We start from the raw sequence: 20,278 nt of genomic DNA, 5'->3' as shown, positions 1-20,278 counted from the left end.
CCAATCAATGTATCTTTCTCATCATGGATGTTTCTATCTCTTTGCCTCTCCTTTCCTCTCTGAAATCAATAAAAATGTGTTTTTTTTTAAAAGATAGGGTAGAAACTTTATGAAATAACTACTCTCCACTCAACCCACTCTCCACAATACCCAGTTATCTTTGGCCAACCCAACAGGTCAGTTTTTCCTATTTTATTCTTCTATTTTTTGTAAAGCTAAGTAACTTATCTTTTGTGCTGGATAACATGTCAGTCAGTCCTTTAAAATTCACCATATTGAACCTAAGGGTAGTCTTTTACATTCCATATGCTAATCAACAGCAACCCCCAAGCCTCCAGCTTCCCTAGTAATTCAGGATGGAGTCAGACAGACTAATCCATGAGCCAACACTCACTGTGTCTGTATCCCTGGGCACATTTTCAAGGTTCAGTTTCAAGTATTACCTACCTCATGGGGTTGTTATGAGGATGGAATGAGATAACTCATGAAAAGTGCTTAACGCAGTGCCTGCCACCTCGTAAACACTTACATCCATTCATCCAACAGCTATTTATCTGTTGTATTATATGTTATGCATCAAGGACCACGCTAGGCACGATGGACACAGTGGGGCGTCATCAGCCTTGATCCCGGCTTCCATGGAGGCTTACAAACTAATTCTCCATAGAGGCCGGCTGTTATTTCAAGATGCTAGAAATGGGAATGACTTTTTTGCTGCTTAAGAAGAAACAGTGTGAGTGGCACAGCAAGAGTCTGGGCTCGCTGATTCCCAAATGGCAGGGATCTGCACAGTTAAGGCAACAACACAGCACTGCAGGGCTGGGTAACTTTCTGACTTCCATGAAACTTGAAATGGCAGAGAGGGATGTGTGTGGACACAGGCTGAGATGCTGGCTCCCTGCTCCCAAGAAGCCTTCCCAATGCATTTAACATCTACTGAAGTCACCTCACTTCTGAGGGTTTCAGGCTCTTCCTCTGCCAAAGTCTAAGACCCCTCCGGCTCTGACATGTTACAGTCATGTTCAGCGTGTGCGTTTTTCATTGTGGTTCCCCCCCCCCTCCCCTAAAAAGCCATGAGGATCAGGTCTACCAGCTTGAATAAAGCAGTACTGAAAGTAACTTAGCAACATGCCTTTCCACAGACTGAGATTTTAGTGCAGGTCACTGGCTCCAACCTGCACAGTCCCCTTCGCCCTTAATAACTTAGCCCCAGTTTTATTTGAAGTGTCCGGGAGCCCAGCTACAAGGCTGTAGTTCCCAGCTTCTCTGGTGACTCTGGTCAGAATTTTACTAAATTCCAGTTAATGACACATATGTTGGTCTTTCTAGCATATCTTCTTAAATGGGAAGGAAAGGTCCAGCCCTTTTCCCCCTCATGAACAGCAATAAAAAAAATAAAAATAAAAAAAAGGACTATGTGGGAAGTAAAATGCTACTGAACCATGCAAAAGAGGGATTTTCAAGAGTCAGTTGTTTAAACAAACTTTTGACTTTAAGCATTACCGTGACCCAGCAAGCCATGTGCACTCTCTTTAGAGGATTAAATTAATGGTCCCTATATCATTTACACTACTAGGGGGAAAGTCATCCCAGTTACACTAATTGTAAGTTTTTCACTCAACAGTCACTCACCAATGTTTATGGTCATCGAATATTTCCCATGCACTCTTCTATGCTCTCTGAAAACAGCTCAAAATCCCCATGCTGTAAGTTACATTTTTATTGGAAAATGTAATGCAACGCTCCAAACAGAAGAGTTTATCTACTTTCACTCGGATAAGGCATCTGTATTAGACAGGGTTCTCCAGAGAAACGGGACCACCAGGATATATACACACACAGAGAGAGATTTATTTCAAGGAATTGGCTCGCGCAATTGTGGAGGCTTAGCAAGTTCAAATCTGTAGGGCAGGCCGGCAGCTGGAGACCCAGGTAAGAGTGGCAGTTTAAGTCCAAAGGCAACCCACTGGAAGATTCCCCCTTCTCCCTGGAAAGTCAGTTTTGGGGTTTTGGGTGGGTTTTTGGGTTTTTTTTTTAATCATTTAACTGACTGGATAAGACCCACCCACATTATGAAGGGAAACCTGCTTTACTCAAAGTCTACTGATTTAAATGTTAACCTCTTCAAACAAACAAACAAATAACCTTCACGGAAACATCTAGAATAATGTTTAACCAAATAGCTGGGTACCATGGCCTAGTTACGCTAACACATAAAACTATTCATCACAGTGTCTTTGTTTTATGTGCAAACCTTAATTACTTGCAAAAATAACCAGAGTCTGTGTGAATGGGTCATAGAGGATGTGTGGGAAGAGAGCTCTGGAGGTGTGTGCTTGCCTGAAAAACCGAACTTCAACTCACCCAGCCCTGCAAAATATTCTCAAATTGTTTGGGATTGTCACCCGTTACATCTAGGGATGAGCCAAGTACACATCTAGTCTCCACAGCAATTGGAACGGGGCAAGAGGGTAGAGACACCCCGAATCCTCCCATGTGTAAACAGCCTGACCCTATATTCACACAGCATCATGAGCAACTGAGGAACCCTGTGGACCTCCAGGGCCAGAAACTGTGCAGGCCCACCTGGGGAGGATACCACTGTGTCCCTCACACTGCAGAGCCATCCATCAACACACAGGTAGGTTCTAGTACCATGTACTTACAGGAAATTGTATCCTCTGCCTGTGTCTATCAGGGCCATCCAGTTGAGTGGCTGACAGTCTGTTTGTTACCAAACACAGCAGTGAATCCACTGCAGCAAAAATCACAGATCCAAAGTCCAGGTGCTTCCCAAAGCACACGGTACCCCTTGCGTATAAAATATTACATATGGGCTTAAAAACACTCCCCACATTGTGTTAAATACATACCACACAACTGAAAAACATTAATCAGTGCAATCTGTTGAACAGATGCAGAAAGCAGTAAACTGTCTTTTCAGTGTAATCTTCAAATCACTTAATTCTATAGTGTTTCCCTCTCCCCATGAAAGTAAAAGCTATAAATATCCTGTTGGAACAAAATCACTTCAAATGTCTTGTTCAACAGTCCCCCATCATCCCTCAAAGTGTCTGCATTTTTCTTAGTTGAGTAATAATTACCAATGCTATGGAGCATCAAGTTCAATTTCATTGGAGAAGGAAGGAGAGGAGGAGAAAGGAAGAAGAAGTTGGAAAAGGAAGAGGGACAGGAGGAGAAGGAAAGGAGGAGGGAAAGAGTAGGAGAGGGGGGAGCAATGAGGAGGAGGAGATGGAGAAAGATGAGATGGAGGGAGAGGAGGGGATGGGGGAAGAGGAGAAGGAGCTAGAGGAAGAGGAGGAGAATGTGTTTTAGAACAGCTTCAACTTACCCATGAGCTTTAATTAAGCAAAAAAAAAAAAAACTATGTTCAGAATATAATGAAATTATAATGCTTCTGACATACAAGGAAAACCAGGCTTTCTTTCAAGTGAAAGTAACATATTAACAAGACAAAAGGAAAATGTTAGGAAGAATCCACCTCTGAGCAAAAACTATAGAACACTGGTTTCTAAATCTTACCTCCTGATTCTAATCTAGCTTATCGCAATGTTTTGACAACATGATAATTTAAAATATTACTAGCAGTGCTGTGTGATAGACAGTCCTTTCTAAGCAGGTCACATATAATGGAAGAATGGAATTTAAGCGTGTCTATGTTACTTAAGACGAAGTAAAATACCACTTGCAAAGTGATTTCACTTGATGAAGCCATATTTCACTGGAGTTAAAATGTACAAGGCTTCGTATGATCATGTTCAGTATGAGAAACAAGGGCAGGTCGGGGGCAAACCACATTGACTTAGAAAGCAATTACCTCTTTACTAAGCAAGATTTGAATTGAATAAACACGGATTTACAAGTCACGGAATTTATGTTGAATGAAATAAATCCTTCACAAAATAGTACACAGCATCTGGTGCCACTTCTAATGTGTTTAGGAACAAAGTAAATTTATCAGTAGTGGCAGAAGTCAGATCAATGGGTTCCTGAGATGGGGCGTGAGAGGAAATACTGCACAGGTATACAAGAGAGCTTTCTGGAGTGATGGAAATGTTTGGTATTTTGGTTTGGGGTGTTGATTACATGAATGTATCCTTTAATCAAGACTCATTGAACTGTATACTTAAAATAATAACATTTTATTGTATGTAAGTTATACTTCAGTAAAGTTAGTTTTTTAAAAATATGTAGGGACTGAACTGGAAATCACTTAGACATGGTTTAAATTTAAATTTTTTCTCTGTAATCTGATTTATTCTAATATTTCGTTTCTTGAGTTTAATAGTAATACAAAATTTCATGTCAGTTTAGCCTATATGAAACGATTATAAATTTCAAAATTGAAGAATCGGTTCATTGAAGCTTTAAACTTTCCAAAGAATTCCAGAATTTACTTTATCCACATGAATGACTGAGTTGTTTCTAGGACGTACACTAATTCTTAAACATAAACTATACTGCATGACAAATATGCTCACCCATACTTAACTATAAATGCATTGGTAGTATATGACATAAATGCATCTAACCACACAAAATATTAGATCCAATTCTAGGCATTAGCAACTAGCTAAGTGCCCCCCTTCTTCTGCATACAAGCAGATAAAAAAAATTCATTCATGGACTCTTTTAATCTCTTCCCAGTGACCCATGAGAAGACAAACCAGGAAAAGCACATGAAATGATTCAAGAAAATTTCCTTCAATTTCATCTTTAGACCCACGTACAGCATTGGCTGTAGGGTATTTTCTTCCTCCTTCCGGCCCACCTGGGGAAATGTTATAACAGAGGGTTATAAGGTTATATGACTAAAAGTGGATCTGAAAGAATTTTTTAAAATGCAGATAACCCAAGTAATCTATTATTTATTATTGCAGAAATGGCTTTAGAGGTAGTTTATTAAGGAGACAATTTTCAAATCATTCCATTCATCATATCTATAATTTAAAACCATCATCATAAAAAAGGAAAATAAAAAGTACTTTTTAGAATAACACATTGAAGTGGTCTTCAAAAAGCAGCATTTCTAGTGTTCTTTAGTTTAAGACAAAGACATCAGCTCACTTAGACACACATCAGCATGAATAAATACATTTCTGTGATAATCAAGTTATTATCACCTGCATGATCACTTCCAAATAAGATGACGAGGGCGGTCTCAGCAGTGACACCAAGTGTCAAGGTCTGGACCACCCAAAGCCCTCCTAGGGGTGGAACCAATGTACCATTTGAAGAGTAGGGTACACACCAGGTGATGTTAAAGATTCACCTGTTTTTCCCCTTGGAACCGGTTCTAAAAATATCTTCCACATGATCAAATAAAAACATATTTCTTCCTCATTTACTCTTCATTATTTTTAGCCTCCAAAGGCTTATATATCAATCCATCAAAAAAAAAAAAAAAAAAAGAATTGGCTCTGAACCAAACCAAAAAGAAAGAAAAAAAATCCAAAGAGTGTTCTACGGTGCTCTGTGAATATTAGGGTGTGGCATCCACGTGAAAGTTGTCAAACTGTGCAAAATCAAAGGAGTGAGTTCCAATCGCAGCCCAGCCATTCTTGGGGAAATTCACTGGGACCTCTGACCACAGAAGCTTGCCATTCAACGTGCCGGAGGAGAGATGACCCTGGGGGCAAGAAAGGCGACCCTTGAAGACATATGAAAATGATTGTCCAGAGTCCATTTCTTAATAACCTGTGGCCCACCCACTTAATGGAGCAAACACCCTCCTCACTTAAGACTTACTGCAGGGAAACAATTCCAAGTGTTGGAACAAAAGTTTGAAATATAGGAACAATGTTCTCCGAGGAAATTCTTATCTACCTATGTAAATAGTTTCCAAGGCACAAGGAATATCACAATATTTCCTTGGACTCCACCTAAATGCTGTAAAACCCACAGAAATGTGAAACTCCTCATAACATTATTATAAAATTTTAGACAAGAGCCTACTGAAATAAAAGAAAAACACATTTGTTTTTTACAAGTGGTTGTAGGTGCATGGGTCGTGGGCATACATGACTGATGGAACCAAAATGTCCATATATGTAAGTCCTTTCTGTCCCAGTGTACAGAATGTAACTTCAAAGTCGTATGACGAGCCCACCCTTAGTGATAAAACTAGCCACCATCAGTGATGACTGCCAGGGGCAGTAAGAAGGGAAGTCCCATAGAAATGACTTACTGGTCACTGATAGAGAAAGATAAAGTAACATCCTCTTCAAGCGGCTGCCATTCCTACTTAGCTAAGGGCCTGGCACACGGTGAGTAAATGCTAGCCGGCGCTCATTATCATTATTATAGTACATTTATGAGCATATATTCACAGCGTGCAATTACAGCTAAACATTTCAAACTAGCTAATTTCAAAGGATGAAGAGCTAAAGATCCAAAGCACGAGGCCAAGAACTAAAATTAAATCTGTTTTTAAGTCTATAATGCAATAGACTTCAATTTAGCTTTTTCATTTTACAGATGGAGACACTCACACTGAAGATTAAAAACCAAAGTCAAGATTTACCAGCAGAGCTTGGAATCGAATCCTAGCTGTCCACACGCATCCCTGTTACTACACACATGCACAGCCACCTCAGCTCTAGAAGTGCTCATTAAACATCTCCTGCCACTTAGGGACTATTAACACAGACCCAAGGGACTCACATACACAAATCATATTAAGCACAACACCTATCTAACAGTACCTCCTCTCCTCGCCGCCCGCCCCTCCCCCCACCACCACTCCCTAGGCATCAGCCAACCTGGCCGAGCTGCTCCTCACACTGGCCATTCCCAGTGGCACCCTCAGATCAAACATCGCCCACTCCAAGAGGTCTCGCCTGACCTCTCTATCGAGAAAATCCAATCAGGTAAGCTACTTTATCTCGTTATTCCATTTTGTTATTCATAATTTTATTTATTGACTTATCTACAAGTTCACTGCCTTAAGAACAAGAGTCAGCCAACTATGGCCCACAGGCTAGCCACCTGTTTTTATAAATAAAACAAGAGGCCCGGTTCATGAGATTCATGCACTCGGTGGGGGTGGTACCTCAGCCTGGCCTGCGCCCTCTCACAGTCCGGGAGCCCTCGGGGGATGTCCAACTGCCGTGGAGGCAGGACAGGCTCCCACCACCGCCGCTGCGCTTGCCAGCCGTGAGCCCGGCTTCTGGCTGAGTGGCGCTCCCCCTGTGAGAGCACACTGACCACCAGGGTGCAGTTCCTGCATTGAGCGTCTGCCCCCTGGTGGTCAGTGTGCATCATAGCAACCAGTCATTCCACCATTCAGCCGATTTGCATATTAACCTTTTATTATCTATATATATAAAAGGCTAAAATGCAAAGTGTATATATATGTGTGTGTGTGTGTGTGTGTGTATATACATATATATATACACATATATGTATATATATATATGCGTGTGTGTGTGTGTGTGTGTATATATATATATATATATATATATATATATATATATATATAGATAAAAAAGGCTAATATGCAAAGTGTTCCCTCGGGAGTTCGACCGGAAGTTCGATCGCTTGCTAGGCCAGGTCTAGGGACCCTACTCATGCATGAATTTCATGCACTGGGCCTCTAGTATAGGATAATAGACAAACAGAGCAATATAAAGAACAGAGAAATGTTCAGAAACAAGCCCACGTGCACGTGATGATTTATTACATCAAAAAATGCAGTCTTCAAATCATGGGCAAAATTCTATATAATAAATGATGATAGCTATCCATTTACTTAAAAAGATGATATCGGGCTCTTCACCTTATAATTCACAAATAAATTCCAGATGGATTAAAGAGTTAAACGTAAAACGCATCCCAAACTTTATTTAGTTTGGGCGCAGGGAGAAAAGCTCCTAACCTAAAGAAAAGGGACACCTTCTTAAACAAAATATAAAACAAATAAAGAAAATGTGAAATATTTGATAATACCAAAATTTTAAATTTCTATTCATGAAACACACCATAAGCAAAATTAAAATACAAATCATGAGAACAAGAAAACAGGAGAAAATATCTGTAACACATATAACAGACAATGGGTTACTATCCAGAATATATAATAAACTCATATAGGTCCATCAGAAAAAGACAACACAGTAGGAAAATCAGGAAAGTATTCAATGGGTAACTTCAGAGAATATAAAATACAAATGACCAATAAATATAAAATGTACAACCGCCCTAACTATCAATGAAATATAAATCATATCTATTAGTTTGAAAAAAATCTTTAAAACTTGATAATATCAAATATTATTATAAATGCTATAAAATTGATACAGTTTGGCTAGCAAGAGGGTAGTATCTGTTAAAATTTAAAATGCAATTCCACCTCTAAATATCTGCCTAAACAAATAATAGAACATGTGTACCCCAAGAGGCATGTAAAAGATTTCTCCCCCTATCTGCAAAACGGCATCCCTTACTGCCTCAGTTCCCCGTACAAGGAAAGAACTGGGAACAAAGTTATGCCCATCAAGTATGTATAGTTAAGTAAACGATGATGGTCCATGCATATTGGTACTTCCTGAAAATTTAGTATTGTAATTTTGGTGATTGGGTAAGGGAAGAGAACAAGTTCAAAAAGTTCTCTGAATTCCATTTTTTAATATCTATTATAACGTGAACAACGTTATGCCAGGACTATCTTGGCAGAGAGAAGCATGTTTATACAGAAGAATTTCTCCATAGAGCATCCCTTAGAAGCATGTCAATCAACAATTCATGATCAACCAGTGATTCTGACAAATATTCTTAGAGGCCCATGGTACTTCAATGAACCTGGTATCTTCTCTGACAAATATATTCATGGAAACCAACTTTGAAAATATTGTGCTTACAGTCAAAAACCAAATTATATTCAACCATCAAAAATAAAGTTATGGGACTTTGCTTAAACCTATAAGCTCCAATGATAATCTTCATTCAAGCAAACTTGAAAAAACAGTTCAATTATTGGGGTGATAAAGTCAACAGCTGATGGCACTCCTGTGGGTTTACCCTGACACATACGATTATTCCAGGGAGTGGTGGTTTGCTGGTATCATGCCAGACTTTCTGCCTATTTCCATTATTTATCTCCTCCTCCCTCCCCCTCCCCCATCTATTCACAGAAAATGCTAGAAGGGGACAAGAGAAGAACATCTTACCTCCAGGCATGCTGATCAGCAATACTTACCTTAATAGTTAAAGTGAGTGTATACCATTCTTGTGCTGTAACCTCAACTTGCCCTACAGCATATATGAGCCATCCAGCTGCAACACAAAAAGGTTATCTAAATCACAGAATCACATAACTCAGTGGGGGCTCTCAGGTGGCTTTTGTATGTAATAGAATCGACCTTAATAAACATCTACGTTTCCAGATCTACAAATGACTTAAAACAAAACATCTTTCATTCGAGCATGAATTCTATAAGCACATATTGAGATCCTACTCTGGACCACATACTATCTGCAAAATCACCAGAGAACCAGTAGAAATAAACTCACAAACCAACTATCATATAACACATTAGCTTCTATAGTTCCGCGGTACACTTTTACCTGATTGGACTAAATATGAAGGACAGGAGGAGGATTAAAAGACTACCATAAGATTTCTAGCTGGTGTAACCGATTACATGATAACAGCATTCACTGAGAATCAGAGAGAGAAAATAATGAGCTAATTTGGGCTGTTATTACTATATTTGAGTGCCTGAGAAAAAACCCAGGATGAGACCAAGAGGGTAGTTTAAAACACAGAGCAGTAGGGACTAAAGACACAAATTTAAATTCTTAGTTCCTATTCTGCCGCTAACTCATTTTGAGACCTGGGGCAAATCAATTAACCTCTCTGGCTCTTGGATTGGAAAATGTGAGGTACCTTCTAGATCAGTCACGCTATGCTTATGCAATTTCTACTCTCATGTCCTTATTACCCACTTCCTGTTTCATTTTTATTTTACTTATGGAGCCCTTAGGAAGAGGTGGAGAGCAGAAAACTATAGAATTTTTTATTAATGCAAGAGGAAAAGCAGGAGACTAAGAACCAAGCAGAGCTACCACCACAAGGTCTAGTTTCAACAGAGCAATGTGTATCCAAAACCAAAGGGAACTGGATGGAGTTCAACTTGAACCTGGTCTAAGCACCTATCCTATCTAATAAAAGGGTGATATGCAAATTAACCATCACTCCATCACAAAGATGGCGGCGCCCATAGCCACAAGATGGTGGCGCTCAGTCCTCTCAGCCCTGCTGGAGTCCCCCAGTCGCCACAGTGACAAGGCAAGGGTTCCGTGCCCGGCTGCAGATGGGCCTCTGGGCCACAGAGAGCCTCTGGGCAGTGGGTGCGGAGCGGCCAGGCCCCACAGAGAGCTACTGGCACACAGATTCGTGTGCAGGGCTACTAGTTCTGGATAAAACACTATTCTACATAAAACAAGGACTGCTAAGATGAATGAGAAAAGTCACAGTGTTTTCAATTTATTAACTAGATTAGGAAATAGGATTACTCTATTTTAAGCATACCAATCCCTCTCCTTCTACTTCCACAAGCACAGCGGCCACCTCCTGGCTTTTTCTTACGTTTCCTGAGCACTCTCTACCCTCACCCCCACCTACGCAAATCCCACCCTTACTGCCAGCTCAACTCTGTAATATATGAGAAAGCTTCGTACAAGTTGCCTCTCTCTCATGCTATAGAATAAGACACTTACCCAGATCACCTGTAACTCTGTAGGTTCCATTTGCAAAAATCCAGAAGAAAATCCCTCTGGCACTTCTAATCAAGATGCCACCTTTATTTACTCTTCCGGCAATGAACACACCTCCCTTCCTAGGGGTCTCTATGTAAACATCACACGTGATGGTCATATTGGACCTGCAGAATGAAACTGTTGGTTAGGCTTTCCATTATGCCATGCCGAGCATAGCAGAATGATGCATCACTGCACACCCACGTGCTTCCAAACCTCTAATGGAGGTGAGTACATGATCTGCTACGGCTGTGCTTGTAGCAAGAATGGGCTTTGAGAGTCTTCATTGATGATGGCTTTAAGTTTTACAAGACTAAAGTCAACTCATTTCATTGCCTCTTTTAATTAATTACTTGAAAATAATATTTACTGTTTTTAAGTTTCTTAAGACTATATTTCTTCTCTCTATAACAGTGTCTCATCCATCCTAAGAATAAGTAACAGTAAAAGAAGCCATTTTTCTAGGAATTCATAAAAGGCAATCTCCCAACAATTGTGAACAAAAAGGTTTATTACATTCCCATCAGTAAAGATAAACAGTGAAAGCAATGGCAGGGGATTCTGGGAAAACATCAATGACTTGAGGAATAAGTTTTACACTTAACACTAATAAGACCTAAAAACTCCAGACGAAAGATCTAAAATAATTTCTCTGCAAAGACAGAGCCAACTCTATGTAGACTATACAGTTGGGGTTTTCAACCTGAGCGGCACTGAGACCAGCAGGAGGGCCTGTTAACCTGAGCAGGTGGAGGGTGGGCCCCTTGAACCTGCTGTCTAACAGATTCCCAGGTAATGCTGATGCTGCTGGTCCGGGGATTCCAGCTCGAGAACCCTTTTCTCCCACAGAGCATCTCTGTTTATACAGAGGCAGTAAAACTCTGGCTCTGAGATGACTAATCGACAGTAGATTCAGCCAACCAGGAGCCATCAGGGCTAGGACTTGACTCTCCTCGAGGCTTGCTTTTATAAATGCTACTAGATACCTTAGGCAGCGACCGAGCCACCTCAAACCAACATGATCTCTGAAAACAATTCACCTTGTACTCAAAACATAACTGCAAACAAGAAAGAAAGCCTGACCATAGCCAAGTAATAAAGCAAGCAATCTACCTAAAATAAAAATTAAGAATGCCCCCAAAATATATTGGAAATGGGGTAAACTGGATCTAGAATTATGTGGCCTTTACATAATTTTTTTATCAGTAAAACTTGCACAGTAGAATTTTACTATGTAAATGAAAATATAAAAAAGAAGCACCTACAACAGGTATCCAACAATAAGGGAAATCACATTTAACCCTCTAATCAGAGCTGGGCTACTTTAGGGGAAAATCAAATGCTAAGTAAGTAACGCCAGTCTCTCAGGTATGTCCTCCCTTAGTAATCAATACATCCCTACCTCTTTTCTGGTTCCTTCGAGTTCGAATGTGCTACAGATACTGTCCGCATCATAAATTATTTGATTTAGAGTGAGAGAAGATGGACATTTTCCTTTCTTTTACGTCCCGTCCCATTCTAGAATAAGTGATTCCTGCATCAGAACTTACAGGCAATTTTACAGATAATGAATGAAGTAGAGTAACAGTGTGGTGTACTCTGCCATAGCCATGGTCTCTCAGTGGTGCTGAGAGAACAAACCCCAGCCCACATATTAAGCAAATTTGATCAAAGGGATGTAGAGTTTGGATGTGTGCAGCCAAAAGGTAACTTTGGGAGGTTCTTTGGTGTTTCTAAAGATTTTTCTAAATTAATTTTTAGAGAGAGGAAAAGAGAGGAAGAGAGTAAAACATGGATTGGCTGTCTCCTGCATACGCCCTACGGGGATAGAGCTCACAACCAGGCATGTGCCCTGACCAGGAATCCAACAGGACGACACCCAACCAGCTGAGCCACTCCAGACAGGGCAAAGGTAACTTTGTGATTGTCTTCAGATCCCAAACAAAGCTTACTAAGAAAATGGAAAATCTTAAGTCGCTCTGGGGAAGTCTACCTAAATTACTGTGCTGGTACTTACCGACTTGTAAGCATGACAGAGAGGAAGTTCTACTGCAAACACAGATCTAAGAACCAGCGGCCCTGTGCACACATTGAGAGGTGATTCACACATAGAAAACTAGAGAGAAAGCTCACTAATGTTCCCTTTCCTACTCTGAGGAAGAAGACGACGATTAAAATGAGGCTGTGAGGTGTGGTCCAAAGAGCATGGGCTACAGAACCAGAGAGATCTGGCCTCTTACGTGGTTCTGCAATTTACCAGGGTGGGATCATGGAAAAATCTCGCCCGGAAGCCTCAGTTTCCCAATCTATAAGCTGGGAGGATGAGGCCTCTTTCATAAGGTGGCTGTGGGGACTCACACCAGTGTTTCGTATTACCTCTGTAAGGGTCCCAGAAACTCTGGATGGCTGACAGCTTCTCAAGATGTATCAGAGCTGGGAACTAGAATTGTGATTTTGAACAGAAAAGAGGCAATACAGAAGGGATAAGGTTTTCTGCAGCATTCCACAGATAAACAATTCAAGGTTCTTTTCAGAACTATATTCCCCATCCTGTCCAATTTCCAAACTGCAGATAGGCTCTTTGATAGGCTTGGCATTAATAGCTGGTATCACTAAACCTAGAACAGTTTCACAGTGGAATTATACCAGCTAAAAAGAAAAATAGAAAAAAAAAAAAACACCCAAAACAGATATAATAACCAGTACATTGAAATTCCATAACTGACTTAACAGGGAAGAGGAGTTTTGGTTTGGTCATTATATTTTAAGTGAAAAACAAATACATCTTGTCTCTTTAACAGATGCCTAAAAACAAGAGTTGAATTCCCTATCCAACTAAAAGCTAATTTTCACGATTGCCATCTACAGTCACAGGCTAGAATAGTGTAATTCTAGTATAAACCCAGCAGGTGGCACCACCAGCTCAAAAAACAAACCAAAAACAGCCACTCAAATTACAGTGTGTAAATAAATGCTAAATTACGATTTTGGTCCAAAAGTCCCCAATTTTTGTATTAAAATCTTCTGTTACTGGAATAATTACTACTAAACTGGGCAAATTTGAGGGAAGGAAACTGACACCGCAAAAACGATTTGCTACTTTGGGGTCACCAGAATATTCCATAACTATCACACACCTATTGGGTGCCTGGACAGGAGGAGGGTGGACAAGTCTCTGTTTCAGAATGTACCCAACAGCACAAGGTTACTGCAGTCAGATCTACGTCAAGAAGGCCAGCATCACGTACCACTTGTAATCCCCGATAATGCTGATGGTGCTGGCCGCGTCCGCAGCCCACGTAATGGGTCGCTGATTGAGAACTTGGCGCAGCGTGAAGCGGTGCTCGCCGGGGTCTTCCGAATTCATAAAGTATTCAAACACGCCCGTCTGGTCAGCAAAATTCGGGGCTTCACTGAAAAACGGGTATTCTGTTCAGAATATAATAAATTCTCTGTTTAATATCAAATCCTCACAGAACATTTTCTCCCGGAGATTTTACGGTACATTTCAAAACACTGCTGAAAAGTTCCAAACAAGGAAGTGAAACTTACAACCGGTCAGAGTTTAGGGTTGAGGTTAATAATGAGATATTGATTTTACGCTGTCATTATTTAATATCAATAAGATCGTGGTGACATACAGACTTTAACCTGTGCACCTGCTGAAGGGGAAAGACCATGAATGCTGGAGGAAGGCAGACCTGGGTTCAAGTTCTAGTCTGGCCCTGGGCAAGGTGCTCCACTCCCCTGTCTCCCAGTTTCCTCATTTCGAAGTGGGAGGAGGACAGAGAATAAAGTGTGTATACAAAGTGCAGACATAAGCCAGCCCTGACCAGGACTCAACAAGAGACGGTTTTGTTATTTCTAATATCTGTCAGACAAGGTTCTAAGTCACTGCTCACTGTCATCAGCTGAGAGAACATTAGAAAAGGCTCACGATACCAAACACAGGATTTAGAAATCACAAATTTTCTATTTCGAAAATGGAAAAAAAAAAAAAAATCCGTGTTGAGCCTAAGCTATCAATCCCTTCTTAGTTTTATTAAATTATAGTCTTACCATGTTGAAGGCACTAGATAAGCAATTTTAGTCATAATATCTCACAGCAATTTCTCACTTCATGATTTTCCAAGTGTTTTCACATTCGCCACATCATTTGAGACATTAAGAACCCTATTAAGTAGTTCTGAAGCCTGGCCTCTGGCGTTTAATTTCCGTTTCCGTGTATTTTAGATTGGAAGGGTGAGGATTGCCTTCCATCTGCAGGTCACAGAATAAATGGTCGGGGTGCCCACAGGCCATGTCCCATGCTGACCCCTCCTGACCGAACGCAAGGAGGGTTACTGTTGCAGACAGAGGGCTGCGCCTGACGCCAAGATACTGGAGGCCATTTCAGGGACTTGTAAGAAAACAGCACCACGCTCTGCTGTGGAGGGAGGGTCCCTGTTGCCTGGTTTATCCTAATGATTGAGAGGACTCAGTGCACAGTGCAAAGGGCCTTATACTCCTGGGGAAGGAGCTGAGACCCTGGCAGGGACCACTGGGCAGGGGTGTAGGAGTCTGGGAGTCCCCTCCACCTGTGGATCCTAGGAGCAGAGAACCTGACCCTGTCTGTGAGGTCCATGATGCTATGCACCCACACCTACTAGTCACCAAGTCTTGTCGATTACTGAGGGATCTAGGAATACAATGACTAAATTACCAACCCTTTTCCTACATTTGCAAGATTTCCTAAATTTCCTAATAATCAAAAGCTTTTCTAACAGCAGCAGGACAGATCTTCCCAGAAATTCAGGAGAGCACACACATAAAACCCCCTGGGCACACTAGAGGGACAATGAGTTGGATTACCCAAGGATAGAGCAACTGCCCACAAGCACTCAGTCCACTAGCACTATGGGAGGACAGATGTGAATGTGCCTTAAATTCTACATAAAGGACGAAAGCTTTCATGAGACATGGGCAAGGGGCAGTAGCAGTGCAACAAATCTTAAGTTTCACCAAAAACTAGTTATAATTCTTTCATCCTGACAATGACCTCGAGGCTTTTGCTGGCATTGAAAAATACAGGGTCTTCAAGTAGAGATTCACCCTGAAGTAACATCCTATATAATAAAGAGGTAATATGCAAATTAAACCTCATGCCCTCACAAGATGGCTGCCTACGACCAGGCTGGCAGGGCGGTTAGTGAGGGACAACCAAAGGACTCAACAAGCAGGCTGCATGGGGAAACCAGGCCGGCAGGGGGGTTAGTGAGGGATGACCAAACAACTGAACAGCAGGCTGCATGGGGCGACCAGGCTGGCTGGGGGCGGGGGCTGGGGGGGGCAGTTAGAGGCGATCAGGCAGGCAGGCAGGTGAGCAATTAGGAGCCAGTGGTCCAGGATTGTGAGAGGGATGTCCCAAGGGGTCCTGGATTGGTGCAGGGTGCAGGGTGCAGGCTGGGCTGAGGGGACGTGCACTGGGCCTCTAGTAAAAGATAAGAGACTTAGAGCTAAATGAATGCACTTTTCACAGCTCTCCGTCACACACTGGTTTCACAGGTAGAATCTCTCCACAACTGATAAAAATGGGAACCAAGCTAAAGTTGTAGTGAAGGAAACTCACCAACGTTGAAGTCATCCGTGTAGATGGGTGGGAAGGGCTGGGACTTGGGAGGCGGCGGGTAGCTGCCTTTGCTGCCGGTGGTGAGAGTGGTGAGTGTGAACAGCTCGTCCTCTTGCAGCTCCACTGTGAAGCTGCCGCTGCTGTCGAGGAGCTAAAAAGAAAACGTGGTGTCAAGGCCAGGGCTTTAGCTCATCTCATTTGGGCAAAATGTCTTTTAAAACACAGGCTCAAAGGTAAGCCAAACTCATTTCTGTTAGAACTTCCTAACCACTTGTAAAGGACACACCCTAGATCAAGGCCCTCCAAAAGAATTTCAAGTTATTTTGAAGAGTTTGTAAGATTCTTCTTCATAGAAAGCATTTTTTAAAGAATTTCACTGCATCAAAGGAAGGACTAGATGATCCCAAAATCTACTTCTATTAGTGTGTTATTTTCCATTAGACTCTAAGTTCCTTAAAGTTTGTACAGGGGTAGGCAAAAGTAGGCTTACAGTCACTTATATGGAAAATAATATAAAAATTAATAATAATATAAGAAAAAATTTTTGCATACTAACAACTGTAAACTGACTTTTGCCCACCCTTGTACATGTGTGTGTTTTAAATATAACATCATTGTCTATAATAAAAATTGCATATATGTATACATATATGTATATGTAACACTTTATATGTGTTTATGTCTACATATAATTATATACAGGGTGGGGCAAAAGTGGGTTTACAGTTGTGTGTATGGAAAATAATATAGTAATTAACAAATAAAATACAAGAATAAGTTGTTTCACATATTGCCAACTGTAAGCCTACTTTTGTCCAACCCTGTACATATTCAATACACATAACTAAGAGATCTGCTTATTTACTATTTAAGACTTTACTAATTTTTTACTAAGGTAGAAAAATCCATAAAATCTCACTGGTGACTCAGGTGTTAGTCACAGAAAACCTTTTACTGTTAAGAAAAAAAAAAAGTTCAACTCATTCTATATTCAATATATATTTCAATTAGCAACTTAGGTTTATAACACATTTATGATCTTAGCAAATTCATCTCTTTAAGTCACAATATCCTCATCTACAAAATGAGGCAAAACTATGCATACTTCCTAGGGCTTCTGTGAGGATTGAAAGAGGTAATATTTCTCCAGTGCTCCTCGCCCAGTGTGTGACCTATGAAAACACTTCCTCTGTCTTACCTGCTGTGTGCCAAAAGTAGCCTAGTGTACAATTAATGTAGGCACTTGATGTATGCCTATTCCGTGAAATCTGAGCAGTTTTCTTTCTACTTTGAACTAAAGGGGGTTCTATTCTATCTTTGCTTTAATAATAAATTATTGGTCAGATCTACGAAATATCTAACACCATATTCCGGCTCAGAAATAACCCCAAATGATACTATTTTTCCTGTGGGGAAAATCAATTTTATTATGCTATTTCTAGAAATTGTTGTACAAATAAAACAGACTGTTCTTTTTTTTTCCGGATTTAATATTAATGCATGTTCAATCATTGAGAGTGGCTAATGGGTTCACAGGATATAAATAATTACCAGATTTTCGTCAATTAGGGGAAGTAATGTGCCTGCTTAGGCCAATCCATTCTCTGAAATACTTCCTGAGAAACCACCATGTACTCAGCGCTACAGCAGGCCCTTGGATAAAAAGCTAAAGAGGGCAGGGCCTCAGTTCTCAAGGCGGCCAGTGCAGTGGGAAAGTGTTTAACTGGACAAGCACATATTCCCAGGTGGATATGAGCTAAGGCTGGTGGGAAAGGCCCCGAGGAAGTGACCTTGAGCTGAGTCTTGAAGGATGACAAAGACATGTGGTGAGACATTCTAGGAGGAAGAAAAGGCATGTGCGAGGTCACAAAAGTAGTTAAACTGGCATGCTATGCTCTGGAAAATGCAAGAAGCTTAAGCTGTGAGGCCAGTGTCACAGGAGATGCATCTTGAGGTCATATGGAGGGTCATGGGCTACACTAAGAGATATGAACTTACAGGAAAAATCACTGAGGCATTTTGAGCAAGAGATGAGAAAAACCCGATCTGCATTTTAGACACATCACTCTGATAGTGCGACGGGTGTCTGGAGAGAGTCAGATTAGCGGCTGGGGAAACAGGAGGTGGTTTCCAAAACCCGGGAGCAAGATGATGAGGAATGGAATCAAGCAGTAGCAGTGGGAAAGGGGAATGAGGAATGGGTAAGAGAGACGTGTGATGGTAGAATCCACTATCCTCGATCGCTGGTGGTATATAAAGTGTGAGCACATAAGGAGTGGGAAAGACAGTTTTAAATGAGACTCAACTTTCTGACTGGGGCAGCCAAAGAAAATGATGGTGGTATCATTCACTAAGACAAACCAAATAGGAAACAAGCAGATCTATAAAACCCAAACTGCTCTGAAGAGGATCTCTATTTTATAAAAAAAAAAAAAAAAAAAAAAAAAACGGTTAGGGACAACTTTCTCTCTATTACACTTCAGCCATAAAATCAATTATAAAATTAAACATTCTTAATTCATTAATCAAATTTCTGTTCCCTTGAACTGTTGCAATGCTCAACACATAGGAATTTGTTTTAAAACTACCCATAGGGAATCCAGTTGTTTAAAGAGAAACCTCTCCGATGACTTCCCAAGCTTGGTGTACCACACCTGCAGCTCTGGTATTTCACTCTGAGGAGAGAACACACAGGAAGCACAGCTGAGTGGCTCGTCGTACCCTTCTGAGGATTTCCGAAATCAGTGCCAGCAAGAACGAACCAGTGGCCATGTGCACTTTTCTTCTATCCACCAAAAGGCCTGCCTCTCAGATTTAAATGGTAACATTTTGAAAGTAGAAAAGCATTATTCAAGCAAATATTTTATTTCCTATAAAATATTCCCATAAAATATTTCCTATAAACTTTTGGCAAATGTTTAATTATTTTAGTGCCTTGGCTTCAAAAATACTCATTATTGTACTTGTGTGGACAGCTTTTTAAGAATATTCTGGTATTGCCAGGCTTGTGTGGCTAAATGGATGAACCTTGATCTATGAATCAGGAGGTCACGGTTTGATTCCCAGTCAGGGTACATGCCCAGGTTGCAGGCTTGGTTTCCAGCAGGGGGCGTGCAGGAGGCAGCTGATCAATGATTCACTCTCATCATTGATGCTTCTGTCTCCCTCTCGCTCTCTCTTCCTCTCTGAAATCAATTTTTAAAAATATTTTTTAAGAATGTCCTAGTATTAAAAAACCATCCTTATACGATTAGTAGTTAGAAAGAGTGCTGCATTTTCTGTATTCAAATCTAATAATAGGTAGAAATAGCTAGAGTCTGGTCTCTCTTTTATGTACAGAATACTATATAGATCAATGCTTGAAAGGTCCCCATAACTGATGCTCCTACTAATAAGAATGACTTTCCTGCAGGTCACTTTTGTTAAATGCTCTTCAAGGCCACAGAGCTCTCCCTCCTAGCAGCTCCTGGAGTGATAGACTAAAACCAGTCAGCAGCTAGAAGACACGGCATTTATCCACACACACAAACTTTTTTTTTAACTTTTAGTAAACTTTATGGTAAACAACAACAAAAAGACAACATTATTTTATAATGATTTTTCTCACCCATAAGAACATGGGAGGCAACCAGTGACTTTTTTATAAAAATCGTTTCTTTAAGACTCTAATAAGACAACATCTTGTCTTCTAACTGTAACATATGATTTCATTTAAAAACCAATAGCCTATGATAAAATATATAAATTCTCAAAACCAAAATAAAAGCCCCGCATCTTTACTTACAAAAGAACCCTGAAGAAAGAAGGTAGCAATTTGGTGTGACACGTTGAAATAAGGAAGCAGTGGCCGTATACACTTAGAATGTTTATGGCTCTGGGGAGAAAGAAAAT

General features: G+C 40.6%; 1 protein-coding gene across 4 annotated transcripts in view; it reads right to left on the bottom strand.

The window, feature by feature from the left end:
• The window catches only part of GALC (galactosylceramidase), a 127,411-nt gene that overhangs the window by 79,845 nt on the left and 27,288 nt on the right, over positions 1 to 20,278 (bottom strand). The window contains exons 11-18 of one of the 4 annotated variants that reach the window (XR_008556055.1): positions 20,172 to 20,261; positions 18,976 to 19,062; positions 16,388 to 16,538; positions 14,028 to 14,208; positions 10,741 to 10,904; positions 9,218 to 9,294; positions 5,145 to 5,650; positions 4,175 to 4,792 (exon numbers count right to left, since the gene is read on the bottom strand). Coding sequence is in view for 3 of the 4 variants with exons in the window: in XM_028155839.2 (XP_028011640.2) it covers positions 5,504 to 5,650; positions 9,218 to 9,294; positions 10,741 to 10,904; positions 14,028 to 14,208; positions 16,388 to 16,538; positions 18,976 to 19,062; positions 20,172 to 20,261 (897 nt within the window). In the remaining variant the exon portion in view is untranslated. The other 3 variants (XM_028155839.2, XM_054715846.1, XM_054715847.1) reach the window with 3 other exon arrangements.

This window comes from Eptesicus fuscus, chromosome 5 (assembly GCF_027574615.1).
Source record: "Eptesicus fuscus isolate TK198812 chromosome 5, DD_ASM_mEF_20220401, whole genome shotgun sequence".
In the NCBI taxonomy this organism is placed as follows: domain Eukaryota; kingdom Metazoa; phylum Chordata; class Mammalia; order Chiroptera; family Vespertilionidae; genus Eptesicus; species Eptesicus fuscus.
Note: the sequence above shows the minus strand (reverse complement) of the source record. Positions and strands in the feature narration are given on the sequence as shown.